The following is a 20,946-nucleotide window of genomic DNA, read 5'->3' as shown; positions in this document are numbered from 1 at the left end:
TACCATAGAATGTTAGAGCATATTCAGTGACAAAGAGGTTCTGGCACTAAAAAAGTGAAAGAAATACTGAGTAAAAAATAATTCAGCAACACCTTATTTCATGTCTTCTTCAATTCATTGTTACATACTTCACATCATGAATCTAAATGGAATACAGAAAATAGTTCCACTCTATAATTATGACTCTTTCTAGAGCCTTTCTGTGAGCCTAAAATCTAAATTTGATTCATAGCACTTCTCATAACATAGTTATATATTTATTCTATATTTTATTTATTTTTCTGTTTTTGCATTATATTATAATAACCCTGAAGACATGGGCAATGTTTATTTTGATTCACCTTAATGCTCAGAACTGGCATAATTTTAATAGATATATTATAAAGAAATAAGTGCCCATTTATAGCAAATATTTTGGGAGAATTTTCTTTTTTTTAAGATTTTATTTACTTATTTGACACAGAGAGAGAGATCACAAATCTCTCCTTGCCCCCTCATATACAGGGGACAGTTTGTGTTGTGTCTAAAGCATAAAAGTGATTTTTGCTAAGAGATACTGTTTTGAAGATTGATAACATTGAAATAATAGTTCAAATCCCCAAACTGTTAATTTTTTTCCTGAAAATCTTGAAGACAGAAAATAAGAAGTAACAGATTCCCAAAGAATGTAAAATTGTGCATTACTCAGAATGTGGTGGTTTTAGATTATATGATCAAATAATATTGAGAAGTAAACTAATAAGTTTCTCAGAAACCGTATTGACAAATCAATGGATTTAAGTTTTTAAAACTCTTCACATTCTTGATTGATAAAAATAAGGACTGCAGTAAAGACCTGTCATAGACCTGGGGGCCTGGGTGGCTCAGTGTGTTAAGCCACTGCCTTCGGCACAGGTCATGATCTCGGGATCCTGGAATCGAGCCCGGTATTGGGCTCTGCTCAGTAGGAAGCCTGCTTCCGCTCTCTCTCTGCAAGAACTGTCTTAGACCAAATCAATCTGTCCAACCAATTGTGGACTCTATGCCTGAAAGTTTAGATTCTTTCCAAAATTGTGCAGATGGCCACAGATGTTATTCTATGTCCTTATTTGAAGCCATATAAAATTCAGTAACTGGGATTTGTTTTATTCACATAGAAGGATCTTCCTTGGGGGGAAAAAAAAACAACACATACTACTTTGTAATTAATGGGAATCTATGCATAGAACCAGTTTTCTTTCCAAAAAATAAAAATTAGTCCTTCCAAAGTTTAGCCAATAATAGGACATAACTATGGAGACTCTAATATGACTTGTAAATAGTGTTTGAAATAGTGGCTTAAAAAATATTCTTTTCATTTTATAAGTTAGAAATGGGACATGGATCTCTTTAGGCTAATGAAATGCCAAAGTTACAGTAAGTTGACAATATATATATTTGAAAAACACTTTTTAGAAGTAGAAAACTTCTTTTTTCTCTTTGGCACTATTCAAAGTTAGGAGCTTTAAAGTAAATTGTTAATTCCTTACATCGAAATAGACGTAGAGGGTTGAAAAGTGAAACAGGGTTAATCCTTTCCAGTAATTTAGAACTTTCCTAGAAATCTTTGATCCATTATTTAGTCTCTTGAATGTGTTTACCTCCAAGGAAAGAGATTCCTTGAGGGGACAAATCATCAGTGAATAAATTATTCTTATTTATAAATTAGACTCATGTATGTCTGATTAGCAGGAATCAATCTCCTAAAATATGATCATTGCTCCTTGGAAGGATAAGAATTGAGGTTCCCAGTCATGGTAGCTGAGGATGGAGTTTGGATCCTGATGACCTTACCAAAAGAATTTCTCAACATTTTATATTTCTTACCATAATCCGTGTCTTGAGTAATCAACTTAAAATTAATCAATGTATTATTTTTTTCTAAAGATTTTATTTTATTTATTTGACAGAGAGAGAGAGATATCACAAGTAGGCAGAGAGGCAAGCGGGAGGGGGTGGGGAACCAGGCTTCCCGCTGAGCAGAGAGCCTGATGTGGAGCTCGATCCCAGGACCCTGAGATCATGACCTGAGCTGAAGGCAGAGGCTTAACCAACTGAGGTACCCAGGTGCCCCTGAAATTAATCAATGTCTTATAAAAGCCTGTATCTGCTTTCTTATGTTTAATTATGCTTGGTAAACCTGTGTTAGATAAAATGGTCTCCATTTGCCTAAATGTTAAAATGCCATTATCATCTTTATTGCATTTATTTTATTGCACAAGATCCTGATGATGAACACTTTCACAATAGTACTTAATGACTTGCCTTCCCTTCAGAATAATGATGATAATGCCTATTTTTTGTTGTTGTTTTGTTTTGTTTCTTTTATTTTTTCTGCCAACAATAAAGCGTCCATCTGTCATTCTTTTCTATATACTGAAGTTGTGCTGATCTTGGCATGGATCACATTTGTAAATTTTTCATTTATGAACCATTCCTTCTCCTGACTCATTTGCAGTGCAGAAATATGCCACAAAAGATCAGTTCATGTGCCTCTAAATCTGGCATCACATTTGCTCTGTCATTTCCTCAGTAGTTTCAGTAGGAAGTTGTCCTACATAATCCTCATAACTTTATTTATCAAATAATTATGCTAAAAGCTCTTTTATGTGTAAATAATATGACAACTAGTTTTCTTTATATTTTGTCGTCATATTTTTCCTCCCCATTTCTCTCATTACAGAGAGAATTCTCTTCCATAGGAAGTATTACTTACTAAAATCCTCAGTATAATTCGATTTAGTGATTCAGGAGACAACATACATTTCTTAGACAGCCAAGGATGGTGAAATTATGGTAAAAGGGTTAAAAATTACATTTTATTTAAATTATTCTTCTGCAGTATCTCTCCTGAAATATAATTATTGTATGAACAGATTATCAAGTTTTATGATATGACAATCATGTTTTGTAAGCAGCTGACTGTTAAATCTAAGTGTTTGTGGACAGTTTAGTTAGCTGCTGTAGGAAAGCATCTTCAATTGGAAATTTGGCTCTATCTTTTTTGGACACTAAAGCTAGAGTATGGATTATATTTCTGGAAATAGCTGGAGAGAGTGGATGGGGAAATGTAAGGGAAAAAAACACTGTTCTCAGCTTTCTCTTAGAAGACTCTCGTTTTTTGTTTTGTTTTGTTGACTCTTGGAATAGATCAATTAACACGAGAGATTCAAAGGACAAAGAAGAGACAATTTTTACCCATGACACATACAAACTTATTTTTTACTCTTGTTTTTACATACTAAGTCATGCATGTTATCCTGGAAGAGTGACTAAGAAGATCAGAGTCTGTGGAGAGCCAGGTTGGGATAGATACTAAAACTTAAGAGAATTACTGGGTTAATGACAGAGCAATTCCCAACAGTTGGTCGAACAAGAATTACGAATTGGCTAAGTTTACACAGGCAGACAATATAATCTAAACAGAGGGTAATATCTTTGGATATGATAAAAATTGTGGTGTTAGGAGTTCTTTTTCAATACAGTTCTATGAAGAATTGCTTATGTGGTACGATTTTCTCTATGCCATTAAAGAGTCTCAAGTTCACTTTCACCCAGAGAGTGCTGTAATCAATTCAAATTTAAGTTGGATAACTAAAGTAGGAAGAATAAGGGAAATGAGTATTCATAAGCACATTTGTGTGCTGTTTTAGTGAAAATGTTTTCTTGATATGGTGAGTGTTCAGTGGGGCAGCAGGTAAGAAGGGATCATTTGAACACTATGCACTGTGAGAGACCAGGGCTATAGATGCAGAGTTTGGACTGAGAGCAAGAGTCTAAGGGCACTCTTTGATGAAAGCGTTGGGGCAGATGGAGCAGAGAAAAGAACCTCAAAAGTTGCAAAAGGTGTTTATCTTCTAACAGTCCATTCTGTGCTGAAAACAATCTCTACTTTAATTTTTCCAAAGACCACTTTGTCCCTTAACCACCTCTTAGAGAGGTCATCTCTGAGTAGCCTTTGACCTTCTCCCTTAAAAAGTAAGCACAATGGCCACTTAAATTTTGTCCAGTGCCTGCCTTCCCACTAATCCTGCATTGCTTTTTCACTAGTTGGTTAAGAATATTTTTTCTCAAGACATGAGATTTTGCCTAGGCTCCCTTCCATTTATCTGTTCATTCATTCATTCATTCATTCATTCATTCATTTTATTCAATGAATGTACACACACAGCCCCTTTCCTTGAGGAGCTCGTACTATATTGGCAGAAGTAATTTTTAAACTACATATTGATAATTACATATTTTTAAAAATATTTTAATTATTAATTTAAAGAGAGAAAGCATGTGATTGGGGGGGAAGGGACAGAGGAGAGGGAGAGAGAATCTCCAGCAGTCTCCTCACTGAGCACAGAGCCTGATGTGGGGCTCAGTTCCAGGATCCTGAGATCATGACCTGAGCTGAAACCAAGAGTCAGAGACTCAACTGACTGAGCCACCCAGGTGCCCTGATAGTTAGATCTTGATTTAGCCACAATTTCAATGGACAAAAGGAGAATATTGCCCTATCAGAGTTGTTTTATATATATGTTTTCCAAAATTTTAACAATACAAGTATGACATTTTTACCTGATAATTTTTTATAGCTGATGACTAAAGCTTGAATTAGTTAATGTTTACTTCTAGTAATGTGCACTTCAGTTTTTTAATTTCTTACTTTAAGTGATACACAATCTTTTCTTACAAATTGGCAGATATTTCTTGTATTGGGAATTATATTGAAAAGTATTTTTCAGGTATAAAATTATTATTTTACTTACTGTTGACTACTGAGATACATTTCTAAAATTTGTTCATTTTTGACATTACTATAGGTCCAATTACTGACAGTTTTATGGAGATGTTGATATGCTATTGGCTGTTTGCCCTTTTGAAATAGCAGTTTAATTCTATACATTGTGCAAAATAGCTGTAGCCTTTTCTCTTCAGTACCTTCTGAATAGGGCATTTTAAGCTTCTTTGCTATATACATGTTTGAATAAACTATGGCATGTTTATGTTGACACAAAAATCCTTCAAGTGGGAGTGAAAAAATAACATCAAGTACTCCTTCAGGCTACACATAGTATCTTATAAACTTTCTATACCCTGCAATAGCTAATAATAGCATCTTAAATATAACAGATTTAATAAATGTTGAAATAACATTAAAATGTCTTAAAGTAAAATCAAGTAATGCTTTTGTGACTACATATATATTAATGAAGGGAGTTAAAAATGATTTCCATTATGGGCCTAACCATGTAAGTGTAATGGAGAAAAAAAAAAAAAACACATTTCAAAAGGAAAAAAAAAACCCAACAAACAAAAATTCACTTCCATTTTCCAAGGGTAAAAATGAAATCTTTCCTTTACTCATATACTTTTTTCTTAGATTTTAGTAAAACTCATTATTTCTTTCTCAGTACAAAGTAATTATTGCTTCTTTTTAGAGTAACGGTTTCAATAATTTTTTTAGACGGTTCTTCCAGTATGTAGAAATGGTTTTATATTGAGATGGCCATTATGTTTAAACAAGACTAGATAAGACTTTCAAATAAGTAGTCATAATCTGTTCTTACCAGAACTATAAAAAATATTTAAATGCATTTCAAACCTTGAGCTTCATAATATTTAAAAAAAAAATAGTGTCCAAAGCCATGGAAGAGAAGTGAGAAATATAAGAAAAGAAAGCACTAGAAAGGCAAGAAGCATTTCTGGTACTGTGTAAGTGATGGGGAGAAGGGGACAATGGTTTGGGCATATTGGGGAATATGTAGAAGTGTTGTGAGTTTCTGTGACAGATGGAAAAAATCACATTTATTAAATGTATGACTAGTAAATCTAAAACCAAAGACAAATAGTGTTTCTTACCTATTTAATCTCTGTGTAACTGAAACAAATGGAAATAATACAGGTCATACAAAAAACTACTTAGTTTTTTTTATAGATCAAAGTGCTGAAGATGCTAAAATGAAAGACTTGTATTTGCTATTAATTAGGAACATGCCAAATTTCCTTTTTTAAAAAAATCTATAGATATAACTGAATAGTTTGATGGGGAAAGCATGACTTGTGAGCTAACTCGTTTGTAAGTCTTACTGATATTTCTCAGGAGCCTGGGGTGCACCTGTCATTTGGTGACTTTACCATGGATCAGATCCACATCTGGGTTCTCCTTGGGTCTATCGGGTAAGCTTACCTGTCTTAATGGCAGGCTTAAAAAATGATTTAGGACTGAATCAAATAAAGCTGTGTCAAGCAGGATAACAATATGGAGGTTCTTTTGGACAAAATAAGGTGTGGAAGTGAGATGAACAATACTAGTTATATTTTTAATCAACTGGTTTTTGGTAGCAGTTCTTAACTCTAAGTATAATTTGCCTTACAAATAACAAACTAGCTTGATTTTTTTTCTCTATTTAAGGTGATAATGAAGGAAAACAATTTCTGATTATTATATCTTATTTTTTCCATCAGATCTAAATAAAGAGTGATCTGTTTTCCAGAAAGGACAGAGGCAGAGAGGTTTGAACATGCTTTCTGAAAAAGACACCATTTTCTAATAGAGTAGAAAGCTGAACGGTATGAGTTCAAAAGTTCTAGCCTTGATTTTATTATCTAAATTTGAGAAAGCTGTTTAATGTCACTGTGTTCATGTTACTTTACCTTTCAAATAGGATTTTCAAACTTTGACATGGGGTAGGAAAATTAATCATGAACACCACCTATATTAAAATTAGGCAAGCAACCACAGAATTAAGAAAGGCATGAAAAAACAAAATGCTGTAAATTCACCTAATGAGCAAATATTGATCTCAGTTTCTAGATAAAAGTAGTTTCACTTTTTTTTAAGAAGAAATGATTCTTTTCGGAAAATGTTGGCTTAAAATAATACCAGTACACATAGGGGCATACCAGGGGTAAACATAATAATCCTATGTTTATTTAAAGCAATCTGTGTTCGATTTTTTAGGAATTAAATATTGATTCTGACTTTGTGTAAGGGTAGATACCCATAGTTATACAGATCTGGAAATTGCAGCTGTGATTTTTGTCAATCAAAAATATGCAATTATGTCAAAACTAAAACTAAATCGTTTAATGTTGTAATGTGAGTGTCAGTTTAAAGCAGAATATAAACAGGATAACATTAAAATAGAAAAGTTAGAAATAAAAAATATATACGTATACAGCATACATATATATGCATGTCTATCTATAATCAAAAGTATTCTCTGACTATGTTGTATCTGGTCATTATGTCAGAAACAGTCCCTTTTTTCTATTAACTAGTTTGTTTGGAACTATGGGGGGTTAGTAGGGTGTGTTACAGTCAGTGGAACATGACTGGAATTAACTATCAAAAGCCTCTACTACTATGTTGTTACTAAGTAACTAGGTAACTTTACCTTCTGGGATTTATTTGTGAAATAAAGGCTCTAAATTGAATGATTATAAGAAGAAATACCTTGTTCTTTTTCACATCAAGTCTGTTGGAGAATACTGGTAAATCTTTGGATTCAATTCACGTGCCAATAACTCGATTTTTTACAATGATATTATCCTAAAAACATAACTACTTTCTTAGTGGATTAATTGATCTGTTTTGCTTAGTTTGACAAAATAATTACAAATAAAATCCTGTCCTTTTTATTGTGCAGTTGGAGTAGAGGTGACCCATTATATACTATAAACCTATATGTTAATTGTTTTAAAAATAAATATATCTTAAGCTTATTAAAAGGGATGTAAATAAAGACTTGATAAATTATTCAAGGGCAAGAAATTAGCATTAAGCTTTTTAATTTTAGGTACACATTAGTCTCATTTAATCCAGTACTGTCAGTCTTGTCTTTATCATTTGCTATCTTCTTTTAGAACACAATGAAATTTTCTTGTAATTTCCAAAAGAATGAGTAGAGGGAGTACTAAAAAATTAAAAGATACTTTCAGAGAGAAATACCATATGCCGGAAATTTATTTCTAAAAGCTAATGGGAAAATTGTGTATAGTTTAGCTTACATATTCTATGAATTATGTTGTTTATTAAACAAACATATTTTCACTTTATTTTGATACCACTAACCTACTACTACTTGCACTTATTTTTGATTTATCCAATTTCTTATTGATAATATGAATAACTATATTTTCATATGTACTCCTTACATAAATAATAGGTATTAATTGTGCCATGTTTAAAAGCATTACATTAAATTAAAAATAAAAAAGTGTTGACTTTTTATTGAAGTTTATGTCAACATAGTGGTTTTTTCATCTTTAAGTTTACAGTATTTTTGCACTGGTAGGGACTAGATAACTCTTATTTGAAGCCAGCAGGAGGAGCTCTCACCTTGCTGGGTTCAATGCAATTAGTGTGCCTGAAAATCCTGAATTTGTGGGGGTTTTATATATGAAACAAATAGTAAAATTTAAACATTTATCACATGTAAAGGTATGAAAAATCTCAAACTCCTTAGTTTTATTTTAATATCAGTTTCTCATTCATTTGTCAGGAAGGCAACTTTGAAATTTTACTGTTCCTATGAATTTTGAAAAGGTATGATTGCAGTTTAAAGAAGAAAATAAAGTAATTATATAAATCTTGCTTCTTGAAGCTAATAAGAAGAAAATTCTAAGGTTCTACACTTTTGTAGATATATACATATTTTTCTTTTTTGTTTTGAAATGCATATACCTCACAGTTTATAAATGTTAAATATCGAGAACCAAGCAACCTAACAGTGTTTTAGAAAAAAAAAATTATATCAACTAAGCAATTAATTATTTTTCCAGTCTACGAAAAATGAATCTTTGTTGGCAGACTTCAGTATTAGAGATTTTTTAATGCTTTTCTCTAATAAACGCATTGATTTAAATGGTATGATTTATATGTAATACCCATAAATTTATGTAGAAACCATCGATGAAAAACTAGGATAAAAGATTTTGGATCAGCGAAAGAAATAGTGATGTTTCTCTGTATCTACAAAAGTAAAAGTGAGGGAGGGAAATCAAGAAACAGACTCTTAACTATATGTATCGAACAAACTCATGGTTGCCAGAGGGGATGGGGGTGGGACATGAGTGAGATAGGTGATGGGGGAGTGAAGATGTGCACTTGTGATGAGTACCAGGTGTTGTATGGAAATGTTGAATCACTGTACTGTACACCCGACACTAATATTACACTCTATGTTAACGAAGTGGAATTTAAATTAAAAACTTCTATAAAGGGTAAGAAGAAAAACATTTAAGAAATTTAAAGGTTTTAAATGTTTTATAACATTAAAGGACATACAAAGGACAGTCTAGCATCAGTCTCCTCGGTTGGAATCCAAATCTGTTTCTGATATCAAGGAAAACTACTTAACCTTCTGAAGGTCAGTTTTCTCATCTGTTGGTTGGGTATTTTAAAAACGAAAGAATTTTTAGGACAATGTGGTGATTACATCAAGAAGAAAATAACAGAAAATTCTTCCTATGGTGACTGAATTAGTATCATTATTTTGCCAGCCTGCAGGGAAATAATGATGTATTTCAAAAGTGTAAATGTGCTAAATGAGTTACATTGAACTTTTGAGTATCCAGAACTGCATGCTGGTCTTTAATACTTCTGAATTACTTTCAGTAGCATATGCCAAAAATGAAAATAACTTTCATTTGATAATGAGATAAACTTTTAGCTTTGAGTATTTATTATAATGATATCTTTAGTTTTTTTATCTAACATGTGAGATTGTTATACTGAGTGAACCCAAATCCCATCAAATATTTTTGTATAATTTGTGTGTATGAGAATGAATGTATATATATATATGTGTGTGTGTTTGTATATATGACATATACATATATATGTATATATCATCTTTATTGTACTTTCTTTTACTTCCAGGCTTGTTAGAATTGTATGTTAATAGGAAATAAGTGAAACTACAAAGGAAACTTTTTAAAAAGCTCTAGCCTTTTATGTGTCCTTTTTACTCTTTAGGTGATGCAAGCAGCCATTGAAAACCATTAGCTAAATATATTAATTCATTAGGAGTAGAAAATGGGATAGCCTAATTCAGTCATTCCTTCTTCTTTTATTACCTGAACTACTTCAAAGAGAAATGTTCCTTCATTAACTATTTCTTTGTTCATAAGTAGTTTATTTAGCAAAAGCAAAATATATGTTTTATTGTTTTCTGATTACTTACCAGTTTTTAAAATATAATGCTTTCTTAGTATTCTGCAAAAGTTATCATTAGGCATATTTTATCATTATGAATCATTATGAATGCATTAGCCTTGTGTGTATGATTACATTATCCTTTTTTGGCCAGTGGAAGCCTATGAAATTTGGTTCCCAAGTCTTTTTGACATGACCCTAGTCGACATTGGTATGTTTCTTGTAATGGTATATAAAAAATTAAATAAATGGAACTTGAATCTGATAAGCTACTAAATCTACCAATTTAAAGAAAATAAAGGGAATAGGGGACATGTTGAATGGTATCTCACAACTAGAAAAAGCTAAATGTGGGACAAAATAACCTTTTTTTTTTTTCAGTGAATTTGATTTCAAGTAGTAAAAAAGATAACTGGCTAGTAATTGAAGAAATATATTAAAAAAATGAAATATTATCACACATCTCTTGGAATGACTTAAAAAAACTGGACAACACCTTGGGGCACCTGGTGGCTCAGTCATTAAGGCTCTGCCTTTGGCTCAGGTCAGGATCCCAGGGTCCTGGGATTGAGCCCCACATAGGGATCCCTGCTCAGCAGGAAGCCTGCTTCTCCCTTATCCACTCCCCCTGCTTGTGTTCTCTCTCTTGCTGTGTCTCTCTCTGTCAAATAAATAAATAAAATCTTTTAAAAAAAAATTTTAAAAAGCTGGACAATACCAAATCCTGCTGAGGATATGAAGCAACTGGAAAACCATATTCTGCTAATGCCATTTTGAAGTACAATTGGGCAGTTTCTTAAAAATAAGCATTCTTAGGACACCTGGGTGGTTCAGTTGGTTAAGCATTTGCTTTTGGTTCAGGTCATGGCTGCAAGATCCTGGGATCAAATCCCACATAAGGCTCCTTGCTCAGTAGGGCATCTGTTTCTCTCTCTCCCTGCCACTCCACCTGCTTTTGCATGTTCTCTCTCTCTCTGACAAATAAATAAAAAAGTTCTCCCTATAAGCCAGGAATTCCCTATTACCATGTAGAAGTAAAAGCCTAAGGTTATATAAAAATCTATACATGAGGGGCGCCTGGGTGGCTCAGTGGTTTGGGCTGCTGCCTTCGGCTCGGGTCATGATCTCAGGGTCCTGGGATCGAGCCCCGCATCGGGCTCTCTGCTCCGCAGGAAGCCTGCTTCCCTCTTTCTCTCTCTCTCTCTCTGCCTGCCTCTCTGCCTACTTGTGATCTCTGTCTGTCAAATAAATAAATAAAATCTTTAAAAAAAAAATCTATACATGAAATTTTGTACTGGCTTAATTTATAACATTCCCAACTGGAAATAGCTCACATTTGCATCAAGTAGGGAATTCCATACAATAGAATACTTTCAACAGTAAAAAGCCAACTAACATGCAACAACGTGGATGAATCTCCAATGCATTGTGCTACATGAAAGAAGCAGGCTCAAGGTTTCATGCTATATGATTTTGTTGGTTTGACATTTTGGGAAAGGCAAAAGTCATAGGGACAGAAATTAAATCAGTGGTTGCCAGTGGCTGGAATGTGGAAGGGATTCACCATAAAGGTCACAAGGGAACTTTTAGGGGTGATGGAAATATTCCATAGCTTGATTGTAGCAGTGGTTACATGGATGTGGGAGTTTGTCACAATTTATAGAAATGTACATTTTAAAAGGGTGAATTATTAAATTGTAAGTAAATCATAACCTCAATAAATCTAACTTTAAAAAAGTTAATGAGGGATTATGGTTTAAAAAAACAAAGAACAATATCAACTCACTGCAATGGATACCACTTACTTGGACGCTGATTCTTCTGTTCAAGTTAAGTTGAGATTATAAGGATATTAAACACTGGATATTTGATGATATTAAGGAATTACTATGTATAGAAATAAACTAAGATACTATTGCTATATTAAAAGGAGTCTTTATCATAAATATACACTACATTCTTATAGATGATTATTACTGGAATTTGCTTCAAAGAAGTTCTGCAGTGAGAAAGAGTATAAAGATATATAGATGAAGATTGACTGAATGTTGGTAATTATTGAATCTGGGTGATGAGTCCATGAGGGTTCATTTTACTGTTTTTCATCTACATTCTAAAATATGTTTGAGAATTTTCCACAATAAAATTTAAAGAATTACAGCTCAGTTTTACAAATTTATATTTAGTAAACTCATTTTAACATTACTGAAAGAATATTCTACAATAAGTAATTAGCGTTCATCTCAGGAATTGCTGTGTGGTTTTATACTTATCCCACATTGTGCTCTCTGCTCAGCAGGGAACCTGCTTCCCATCTCTCTCTGCCTGTCTCTCTGCCTACTTGTGATCTCCCTCATTCTGTCAAATAAATAAGTAAAATCTTTCAAAAAATGAATAAAACGTAGTGATTCAAATAAGAAAAACCACAGAATCCTTACAATAGACACCCAATAGCATACTTTCAGTGGAACTTTTTAAAACTACAAATAGAAAACCCTGCTTCTTAACTATGTGAAGATATAAAACTCATGATGGAATATCAAAGCATTGTTTCTCAGACTATAATCCATGGCCTACTGGCATCTAGGGGACTTGGAGGTAGTAGTTAAAAATAAAGGTCTGAGTCATGGACCCTACACATTTTTCTGCTGGAAACACCACAGAAATCCTCCCCATTTGATCTCTATCTTTCCAAACTCATTTCTATCCTGCTAGTTCCCCAAATAATGCCCATTCCTAGTCCTGACTCCAGCAACTGAAAAATGATTTACTTATAGCTCCGTTACTTTATTCTAAAAGTAAACCATTTGTTTCTTATCACATCTAATTGAAAGTCCCTTTGTCCTAGGTCAGCTCAAATTGCATCTCCTTTGTGAAATTCTCCCAGACCTCCATACTAGCCCTAATGTAACTTAATTGCTAGGCTTTTATATAATCTTCCATTTTAAAATTTAACAGATTATATTCTAATCATTTGTTTTTATGTCTGCGTTTTGATCAGATTGTGAGTAACTTTTGGTCAGAGAAAAATATGCATGGATTTTGTTTTTGCTTTTGCCTCAGCTGTCAGTATACCTGCATGTACAATAATAATATAATCTATGCTTTAAAGATAGGTTTATTAAAAAATTACTTGTTTTCATACTTTGCAAATCAAATATAAGGGCATTTAATAACATGAAAAAACTACAGAAGCCTGCTTTAACACAGTTTTTCTTTCTTTAATGTGGTATAAAAAGACTATATATGAAAGTGGAGTGGTAGGGAAGACAAAGGTGATTATTTCATTATTTGTCCTCAAACTGGTCCCCCTGTTCACACAGGCCAAGAGAGAGTGCAGAAAGAAACAGACCACTCCAGATTGGTAGGTGGGAGGGTTAATAAGCAAGGGAACTTACTTGTCTTAGGCAGCTGCAAGATTTCCACACCCACCCACCAGAATCTTTAAGTTTTCATAGAAGTCATAACTGGGTTCATTCATCCACGTGGTCTCAGCAACATGTTACTCTCCCAAGGCTATGTCCTTGGAACCAGCCCCCTCTAGGGAAACAGCAGGCAGAGCTTACATTCTGAGGATGGGGGAGGGGAATGAGGAGACCTCTATTGTCTGGGTCCAGCTCAAGGGTCACCTGGCAGTCACATCATCTGGATTACCTCCATCAACATTTATCAGTTTTAAAAGCCAACTATTAAAAATGACTTTTGGGTCTTTTTCTCAGTTATCTGTTTTATTTAGCATTGTTAAACACAAGTTACATATTTTGAAAATAAGTTATAACTACCTCATATATTTTATCATTACTTAGTATTATTATTACATTAGTATTTAGTATAGAGTTAATTTTATAGTAAGTAATGCAGCATATTAAAATTAATGCAATGAGTAATAGTAAATATAGTTGGCATTAATATTTTAAATAACATTTTTACATCAATTGAGAAATTCATGTACTTTTTTTTTTTTTTAATTCCAGTTGTTTTACTTGATACAACAACTGTGCTGGGAGAGCTAGGATGGAAAACATATCCATTAAATGGGGTAAGTTTAATTATGTTTTTAAATTTTTCATCCTTACTAGGTTTTTAGGGTCTGTTATAATAGTTAAAAGATAGTGGATTTGGGCTTTAGTTAGTATTAATTTTAGCATATAACTAAAATTCCAAAGAAAAGATTAAAATGCAGTTAGAACTTGTAACCAATGAGAATGTTGTATAAAAATCTTTGCTTCTTTTAAATTAGTCATTTTTTAATATAGCCTTTTTACATATATATATACAGTAAATTAGACTGTTTCCCATATAAATGTTTTCTCAGAAAAAATTTCTGTGTATAAGTTCAAGAGAGTTTTTTATATACAGGTTTATTAAACTTGATAACCTCAGTGGGTATTTGTCCATAAACAAACTTTAAATTATCATAAGTGGATTTTACACATATTAACAATTTGTTTTTTATTAGAAAATATGAGTGTACTAAAGTAGTATGTGTTTTTTGAACTTGACAAAAAGGAATATTATGATTGGGTTTTTGTTAGCTGAGTTCTTGCTTTTGAAAGGCATGTGTAATTTAAGGGTGTGTAATTTACAAACCACAATTTTTCAAGTACTGATATAATTTTAGCTGTGGTTAGAATTGCTGTGTAAACCTGGTGATTCACAGACCTGTACCCCTGGGGATAAAAATATATTATATGTTTATAAAAAATAAAAAAATAAAAATAAAGAATTGCTTTTTAATATGGTTTAATGTATTTCATATCATTTTGACATTGCAATGTATTTCCATTCCTTTTTTTTATAAATTTCAAGTTAAAGTAAAAGTGTGGTTTGTGAATTTTTTATTAGATTTTGTCTAATTTAGCAAAATTTTCAATAATGGAGGTAGTTAGCTGTTATTCAGATATACTTGGGTTAGCTTTTCTTCCTTTTTTCAGAAATTGTATTTTTTTCATTCACCAGATTCTTAGTTGATATTTTTGCATTGCTTTTTCCATTACATCTGCAAATTTAACCCTAAAAGAAGTTGACTGAAAATGTTTTATTTTTTAGAATCATTCAAATGTTGTTTGAATTTGACCTTTTATAGCAATAGTTACTCACTTAATATGTGTATTTTCAACTATAATTTTCTATGAAGAGTTAAATCTTCCTCTCTTTTTTCAACAGGCTATTTGTCTCTTTAGATTGGTTTGTTTTAATAGGCTAATTTTATTTTTTCTGAAATTTTCATCTTATTCTCAAAAAGGTCTCATCAAACCATTTCTGAAAATATATCTTTGAAACTATATACTTTCATCATCTTATTTTCATTAAACATCAATATTTATTGACTTTACTAAGCATGTCTAATTTATTACAGTTAATTTCAAGAAGTGAATGAAACATTTTTTTTTAAAAATTATCTTCCAAGAGATATATATATATATATATACATATATATGTTTCTTTTGTCATTGTAAGAACTTATAAAGTTTATAAGTGCTACTTTTCCATTTTTTTTTTAAATGACAAAAAATACTTTGTCATAACCAAAGAATTGTGTGAGGGACAAAAGGAGTTACATCCCTGCTGCAGTGATTGTATTTGTCTTGACCAGGCTGCATTTCAAAGGAACTGGTGAGGAGGAGACAAGGACTTACAACGTTACAAATAAACTTACTGCTGTTGTTCTCTTGCTGATCTTGTCATAGGTATTGTGAAAGGGAGATTTTTTTCCCCTACTATTACTGGTTTATTACTTAGGGAAGGGGCAGAACTATTTGAAAAGTAATGCTTACCCCAAAGTTCTCTATTTGCAGACACTGCATTAAGAATTTTACGTTTTATTTTCACAATAGCCTGATGATGTATATCTTAGTTCTGTTTCCCAGTCAGAGAAACCTTGCCTTAAAGAGGGTAAGGAATGCAAAGTACCAACAAGTTTTAGGCTAAGTAGTGAGTGATGGGATTTAATTTGAACTAAGTTATTTTTGATTAAAGCCTGCATCTTCATCATGGCACTGGTAACAGAGTGGAGCATTGGAAACTTCATGAAAGGCCAATTATTTATGCTGATATTTGTATAATTGATTCAGATTTCTTTTCTTCCCTTGATACACATAGTACTTGACTGAGATGAACATTCTGGACACCAGCCTTGGATTTGCGGGAGGAGAGGGAGAAAGAAGAAAGGAAGGAGAATATAGGAGAAAATAAGTAGGATAGAATAAGGTGGAAAAGGAAGAGATGGTTAATACTTATCAAGCATTTACCATATGCTAGGCTTTGTTCAAAGCAGTTTACTCACATGAGTCCTAGAAATCAAGAATAATTTTACCCCATTGAAAGATATGGAAATCGAGACTCAGATACATTAAGTAACCTGTACAAGATTACAGAGCTAAGAATTAGTGCAGCAGAAATTCTAAGCCAAGCAGATTCTTACTGTTAACACACATGTATGCGTTTTATTTCCTGTAAGATTCTACTTTGTAAATATAAAGGCCAGTGGTCAACATGTATAAACTACAGAGGGAAAAATCACACAGGGATTCAGATATTAAGATGTAAATTAAATACTCAATTACCTTGGAATGTCACTTTTGTAATGAGCTATCTTACTTTTAGATTATCCCTCAAATAGTAGTGCACACATAGCAAGTGAAAGCAGTAGGAAAACTGAGAAAACAAGAAACAGAAAAACAAGAAAAGCAGTAGGAAAATGAGAGCGTATGGACATAGTTTATAATAGATACAGATGAAGCTACATGAATTAGGTGAAACCCAAGGTAAATCCAGGGAAACAGTAAAATGTACAGGTAATTTACTTAAGTTTTAAAGAATATATTCAGTTTCAATTCCTCTTTTAGTGAAGTGGGTATATTACTAATGAGAATGAAGTTTACTTAAAGCTCTTTATAGGTTAAAACAAGGAAATAATAAGGATGAAGAACTTTGAAAAAGGCTTTAAAAATAGTGAGAATGAGAAATCATGAATATTAGTTAAATAATTTAAAATCTATTTAAAATCAGTTTATAACATTTTAAGAGAATACTTATTGAGCACTTTCAAATCTTACAGAAACTCTGGGAATCATTATTCCCAGTTTACCAATGATGAAGCAGAGATTCAGAGTGTTTTAAGTAATGCATCCACATTTATATAGCTATTAAATGAAAAAAATTGAGGGTTAAACTTGGTTCCACCTATATCTGAGAAATGCTGCAGTATTCATAAAATTCTTCACATGTGCAAAAAAAAAAAAAAAAAAGGGCAAGGCTATCATTGTTTTGGTTTCTTCCACTTAAGCCTTTGCTTTAGTAGTATTTTCTGTTAGAACAAACTATAGTGTTGCTTGTCACCAATTTCTCAGAAATTTTTTTTTTAAAGATTTTATTTATTTATTTGTCAGAGAGAGAGCAAGCGAGAGCGAGCACAGGCAGACAGAGTGGAAGGCAGAGGCAGAGGGAGAAGCAGGCTCGCTGCGGAACAAGGAGCCTGATGTGGGACTCGATCCCAGGACGTTGGGATCATGACCTGAGCCGAAGGCAGCTGCTTAACCAACTGAGCCACCCAGGCGTCCCCCAATTTCTCAGAAATTATTCAATGCTTAATGTGTGTAATGTTCCTGGTAACCAAGTAAAATGGAATTTTCATGTCTTTATGATCTGTATAAGAACACTTATAGTCCAATAAACAGCAGTATTTAGGTACCTTAGAAATATTTTTTGAAGGGGTACCTGAGTGATACATCCAGTTAAGTGTCCAACTCCTGGTTTCGATTCAGGTTATGATCTCAGGGTTATGAGATCAAGCCCCTCCACTGGGCTCCACACTCAGCATAGAGTCTGCTTGAGCCTCCTTTTTCCCTCTCCCTCTGTCCCTCTGCCCCCCATTCTTCCTCTCTCTCTCTCTCTCTTTCTCACACTCTCAGATAAATAAATCTTTTTAAAAAAGAATTTTTTATGTTTCAGTTTATAACATTTAAACTACCATTTATATCTATGTTAAATTTTAATTATATCTATTTGAAATTGTATGACTTTTTTCAGGTTGTCAGGTTTATCGAGGCACGCTAATATGAATGGCCATTTTAACTAAAGTTGACTTTTTTTCAGAGACACTACTTGAGTTGGTTTCACAAGTATGTCATGGGTAAAAAAGACAACTAGATAAATTTGCCAACTTTATATCAAGTAATTGGTATTTCTCTGAATGAAGTATTTCCTAGGAATAACTTTTCAACTGATAAATTTTCTATAAAGACTTGAACTAAGAGACATTTTTGAAATTATATACCATATAAAATATGTGATTTAATAAATGGCTTTATAGTTTTTTTTTTTTAACTTAAAATAGCCATCCTACCTAGTATCGTGCTTCTAAATGGAGTAGACATTTACAATGTCTGTGAATAAAAGCATTACAGGTTATTTGAGTAGGAGGTAAGCACCTTTGGTTAGAGAATGTGGAACATATATAAGTGAGTAGTCTTGAACAAATGAATTCTTAGGCTTGCAAAAATGAAAAAGAAATATATATATGTGTATATATATGTGTGTGTATATATATATATATATATATATGTGTGTGTGTGTTTATATTTACTGAAATGCTTGCTTGTCATATGCACCAATATTTAAAATGCATTATGTCCATAATTCAGTTTGACAAACTTCCATTTTATGCTCTTTGTGCCAAGTACCTTGTTAGGGTGCTCACATTGCTCCAGAAGCCTCATAGTATAGAGATCGTGCTGAACAATCATAAGGTCAAAGACTGTCTTCAAGCAGTTTTGCATGATGGTTTGTGAAAGGATAATGAAGGGAGGGATTGATTCTGGTCAGCAATGTTGGTATGTGGTATATGGATGACATTAACTCTTTCTGCTGAACTGTGAAAGAATCCCATATGGGTTGGACAAGAGGCTGGAAAGCTTCTGTTAGGCAAAGAGAGTAACTTGAAGAAAGGCACAACATTCTTTAATGTGCGCATTAAGTTTTGGGAATGTTGAAAATAATTTGTGTGCTTGGAGTGAAGGTTTTGTGGGAAATAAGACAGTGACTGTAGGCTAACCATATTGTGGAAGACCTAGAATTTCATTGTCTTAATTGACTTAGTGTATAGCTAAGTCCCAGTACATACAAGTAAATGTAAAAACTTTCTGGATTCAGTTAAACAAACAGAAAGTATTAACGCTTTTTTTTCTTTGGATAATAATATATACCTGTGGAAATGAAAGGCTCCTTAGAAAATTGTTAGGAAAGGATGTTCAAAATATAGGTAATAGGACATTATTAATGTATTGAGAATGAAGTGAAATAGAATAATTATACTTGTATATAGAATGAGGCTTGGTGTTAGAAAAGAATGAATATATCAAGGATTTTGGTAACCACTTGTTATAATTCTTAACACTGTACTCTCATGGTCTTATGTCAAGAATTTTATGTCTACTGGGGCCCCTGGGTGGCTCAGTGGGTTAAAGCCGCTGCCTTCGGCTCAGATCATGATCCCAGGGTCCTGGGATCCGAGCCCCACATCTGGTTCTCTGCTCAGCAGGGAGCCTGCTTCCTCCTCTCTCCCTCCCTGCTTCCTCCTGTCTCTGCCTGCTTCTCTGCCTACTTGAGATCTCTGTCTGTCAAATGAATAAATAAAATCTTTAAAAAAAAAAGAATTTTATGTCTACATAATTTAAAGCTCTTAAGAACTTTATCCTGTTAATGTCCCTTCCATCCTTGATCTGTCAGTGTACTACACTAACATAATAAAATTATGATAATATAACAGAGTAGCTAATAGTGCCATGATAATCAATGAAAGAATGCTACATGAATCAAAACTTTTGCATAGCACTATAGAAGTTGTTAATGAATACTGAAGAAATGGTTTCATAAATATTAAGCACAGGCATATGTTCTGGATTTTTCATTTGCTATAACTAATACCTGGTTAATACTAAATCTTACTCCTTGCAAAACTGAAAGACCTGTTTAATTTTAAAAATCTCCTGGGAAGAAGATAGTCTTTAAGAAGACATACCATTTTAATGCTAATGAGAAAAAAAGAAACATGAAAGATACTGTTCATACAATACCTTTGTACTAAAGAAGAACTTGAAAAAATATATCTCTTGAATTTGTTCTCATAAACTGAAAAGGTGTTAAAGAAAAATTATATAAATTTTCTTGAAACATTTATTCATGTTTACTCCTTTCCTTTGATATTTTTCTTCTGATTTCGTTTTAGTCAATATGTAACATTGTAGATGAAAGAGAATGATACCATAAGATCTGTAGTTGAATGTGACATTCAAAATCCTTAATACACATTACAGATGCGTTCCCATGCAATGCCATATAACAGTGGGGTATGTCACATTGGGGCACCCTGGCTTAATATTAATTCTGACAAATAAAAAGTAACTGGTACCCACTAGAAAAATGAAAGACTTCATAACATAAAAAAGAAACTTGATGATTAAAGACTTACATTGTTTTCTTTGAGCTTTTAAAATTATATTTGATACTACTTAAGATTTAATAGCACTGTGACTTTTTAGTTTTGATACTGTAATCAAAAAGATAAATGACTTGTTTGGGTAACTGCATACCAATTATTAACAGTACTTACACCTAATAAAATCTGAGAGTTAAAAGATTACATTTCATAATAATAATAATAATTCCATAAGGTATTATTTGATTCAGTATTACAAATACTTAATGTTGATGCAAGAACTTGATTTTTAAGCACTTAGTCAACCACCTGAAAGATTTTTCACTATTTATTTTTATTC

At 32.6% G+C, this 20,946-nt stretch overlaps 1 protein-coding gene across 4 annotated transcripts in view; it reads left to right on the top strand.

Moving 5' to 3' along the window:
• Nucleotides 1-20,946, top strand: part of EPHA6 (EPH receptor A6) — an 881,405-nt gene that overhangs the window by 58,013 nt on the left and 802,446 nt on the right. For all 4 annotated transcript variants that reach the window (XM_032351621.1, XM_032351616.1, XM_032351619.1 and 1 more), the window contains exon 2: nucleotides 14,143-14,207. In XM_032351621.1, coding sequence (XP_032207512.1) covers nucleotides 14,143-14,207 — 65 coding nt within the window. The remainder of the gene's footprint in view (nucleotides 1-14,142; nucleotides 14,208-20,946) is intronic.

Source organism: Mustela erminea, chromosome 1 (genome assembly GCF_009829155.1).
Source record: "Mustela erminea isolate mMusErm1 chromosome 1, mMusErm1.Pri, whole genome shotgun sequence".
Classification (NCBI taxonomy): Eukaryota; Metazoa; Chordata; class Mammalia; order Carnivora; family Mustelidae; genus Mustela; species Mustela erminea.
This window is presented reverse-complemented; position numbering and strand designations above follow the sequence as displayed.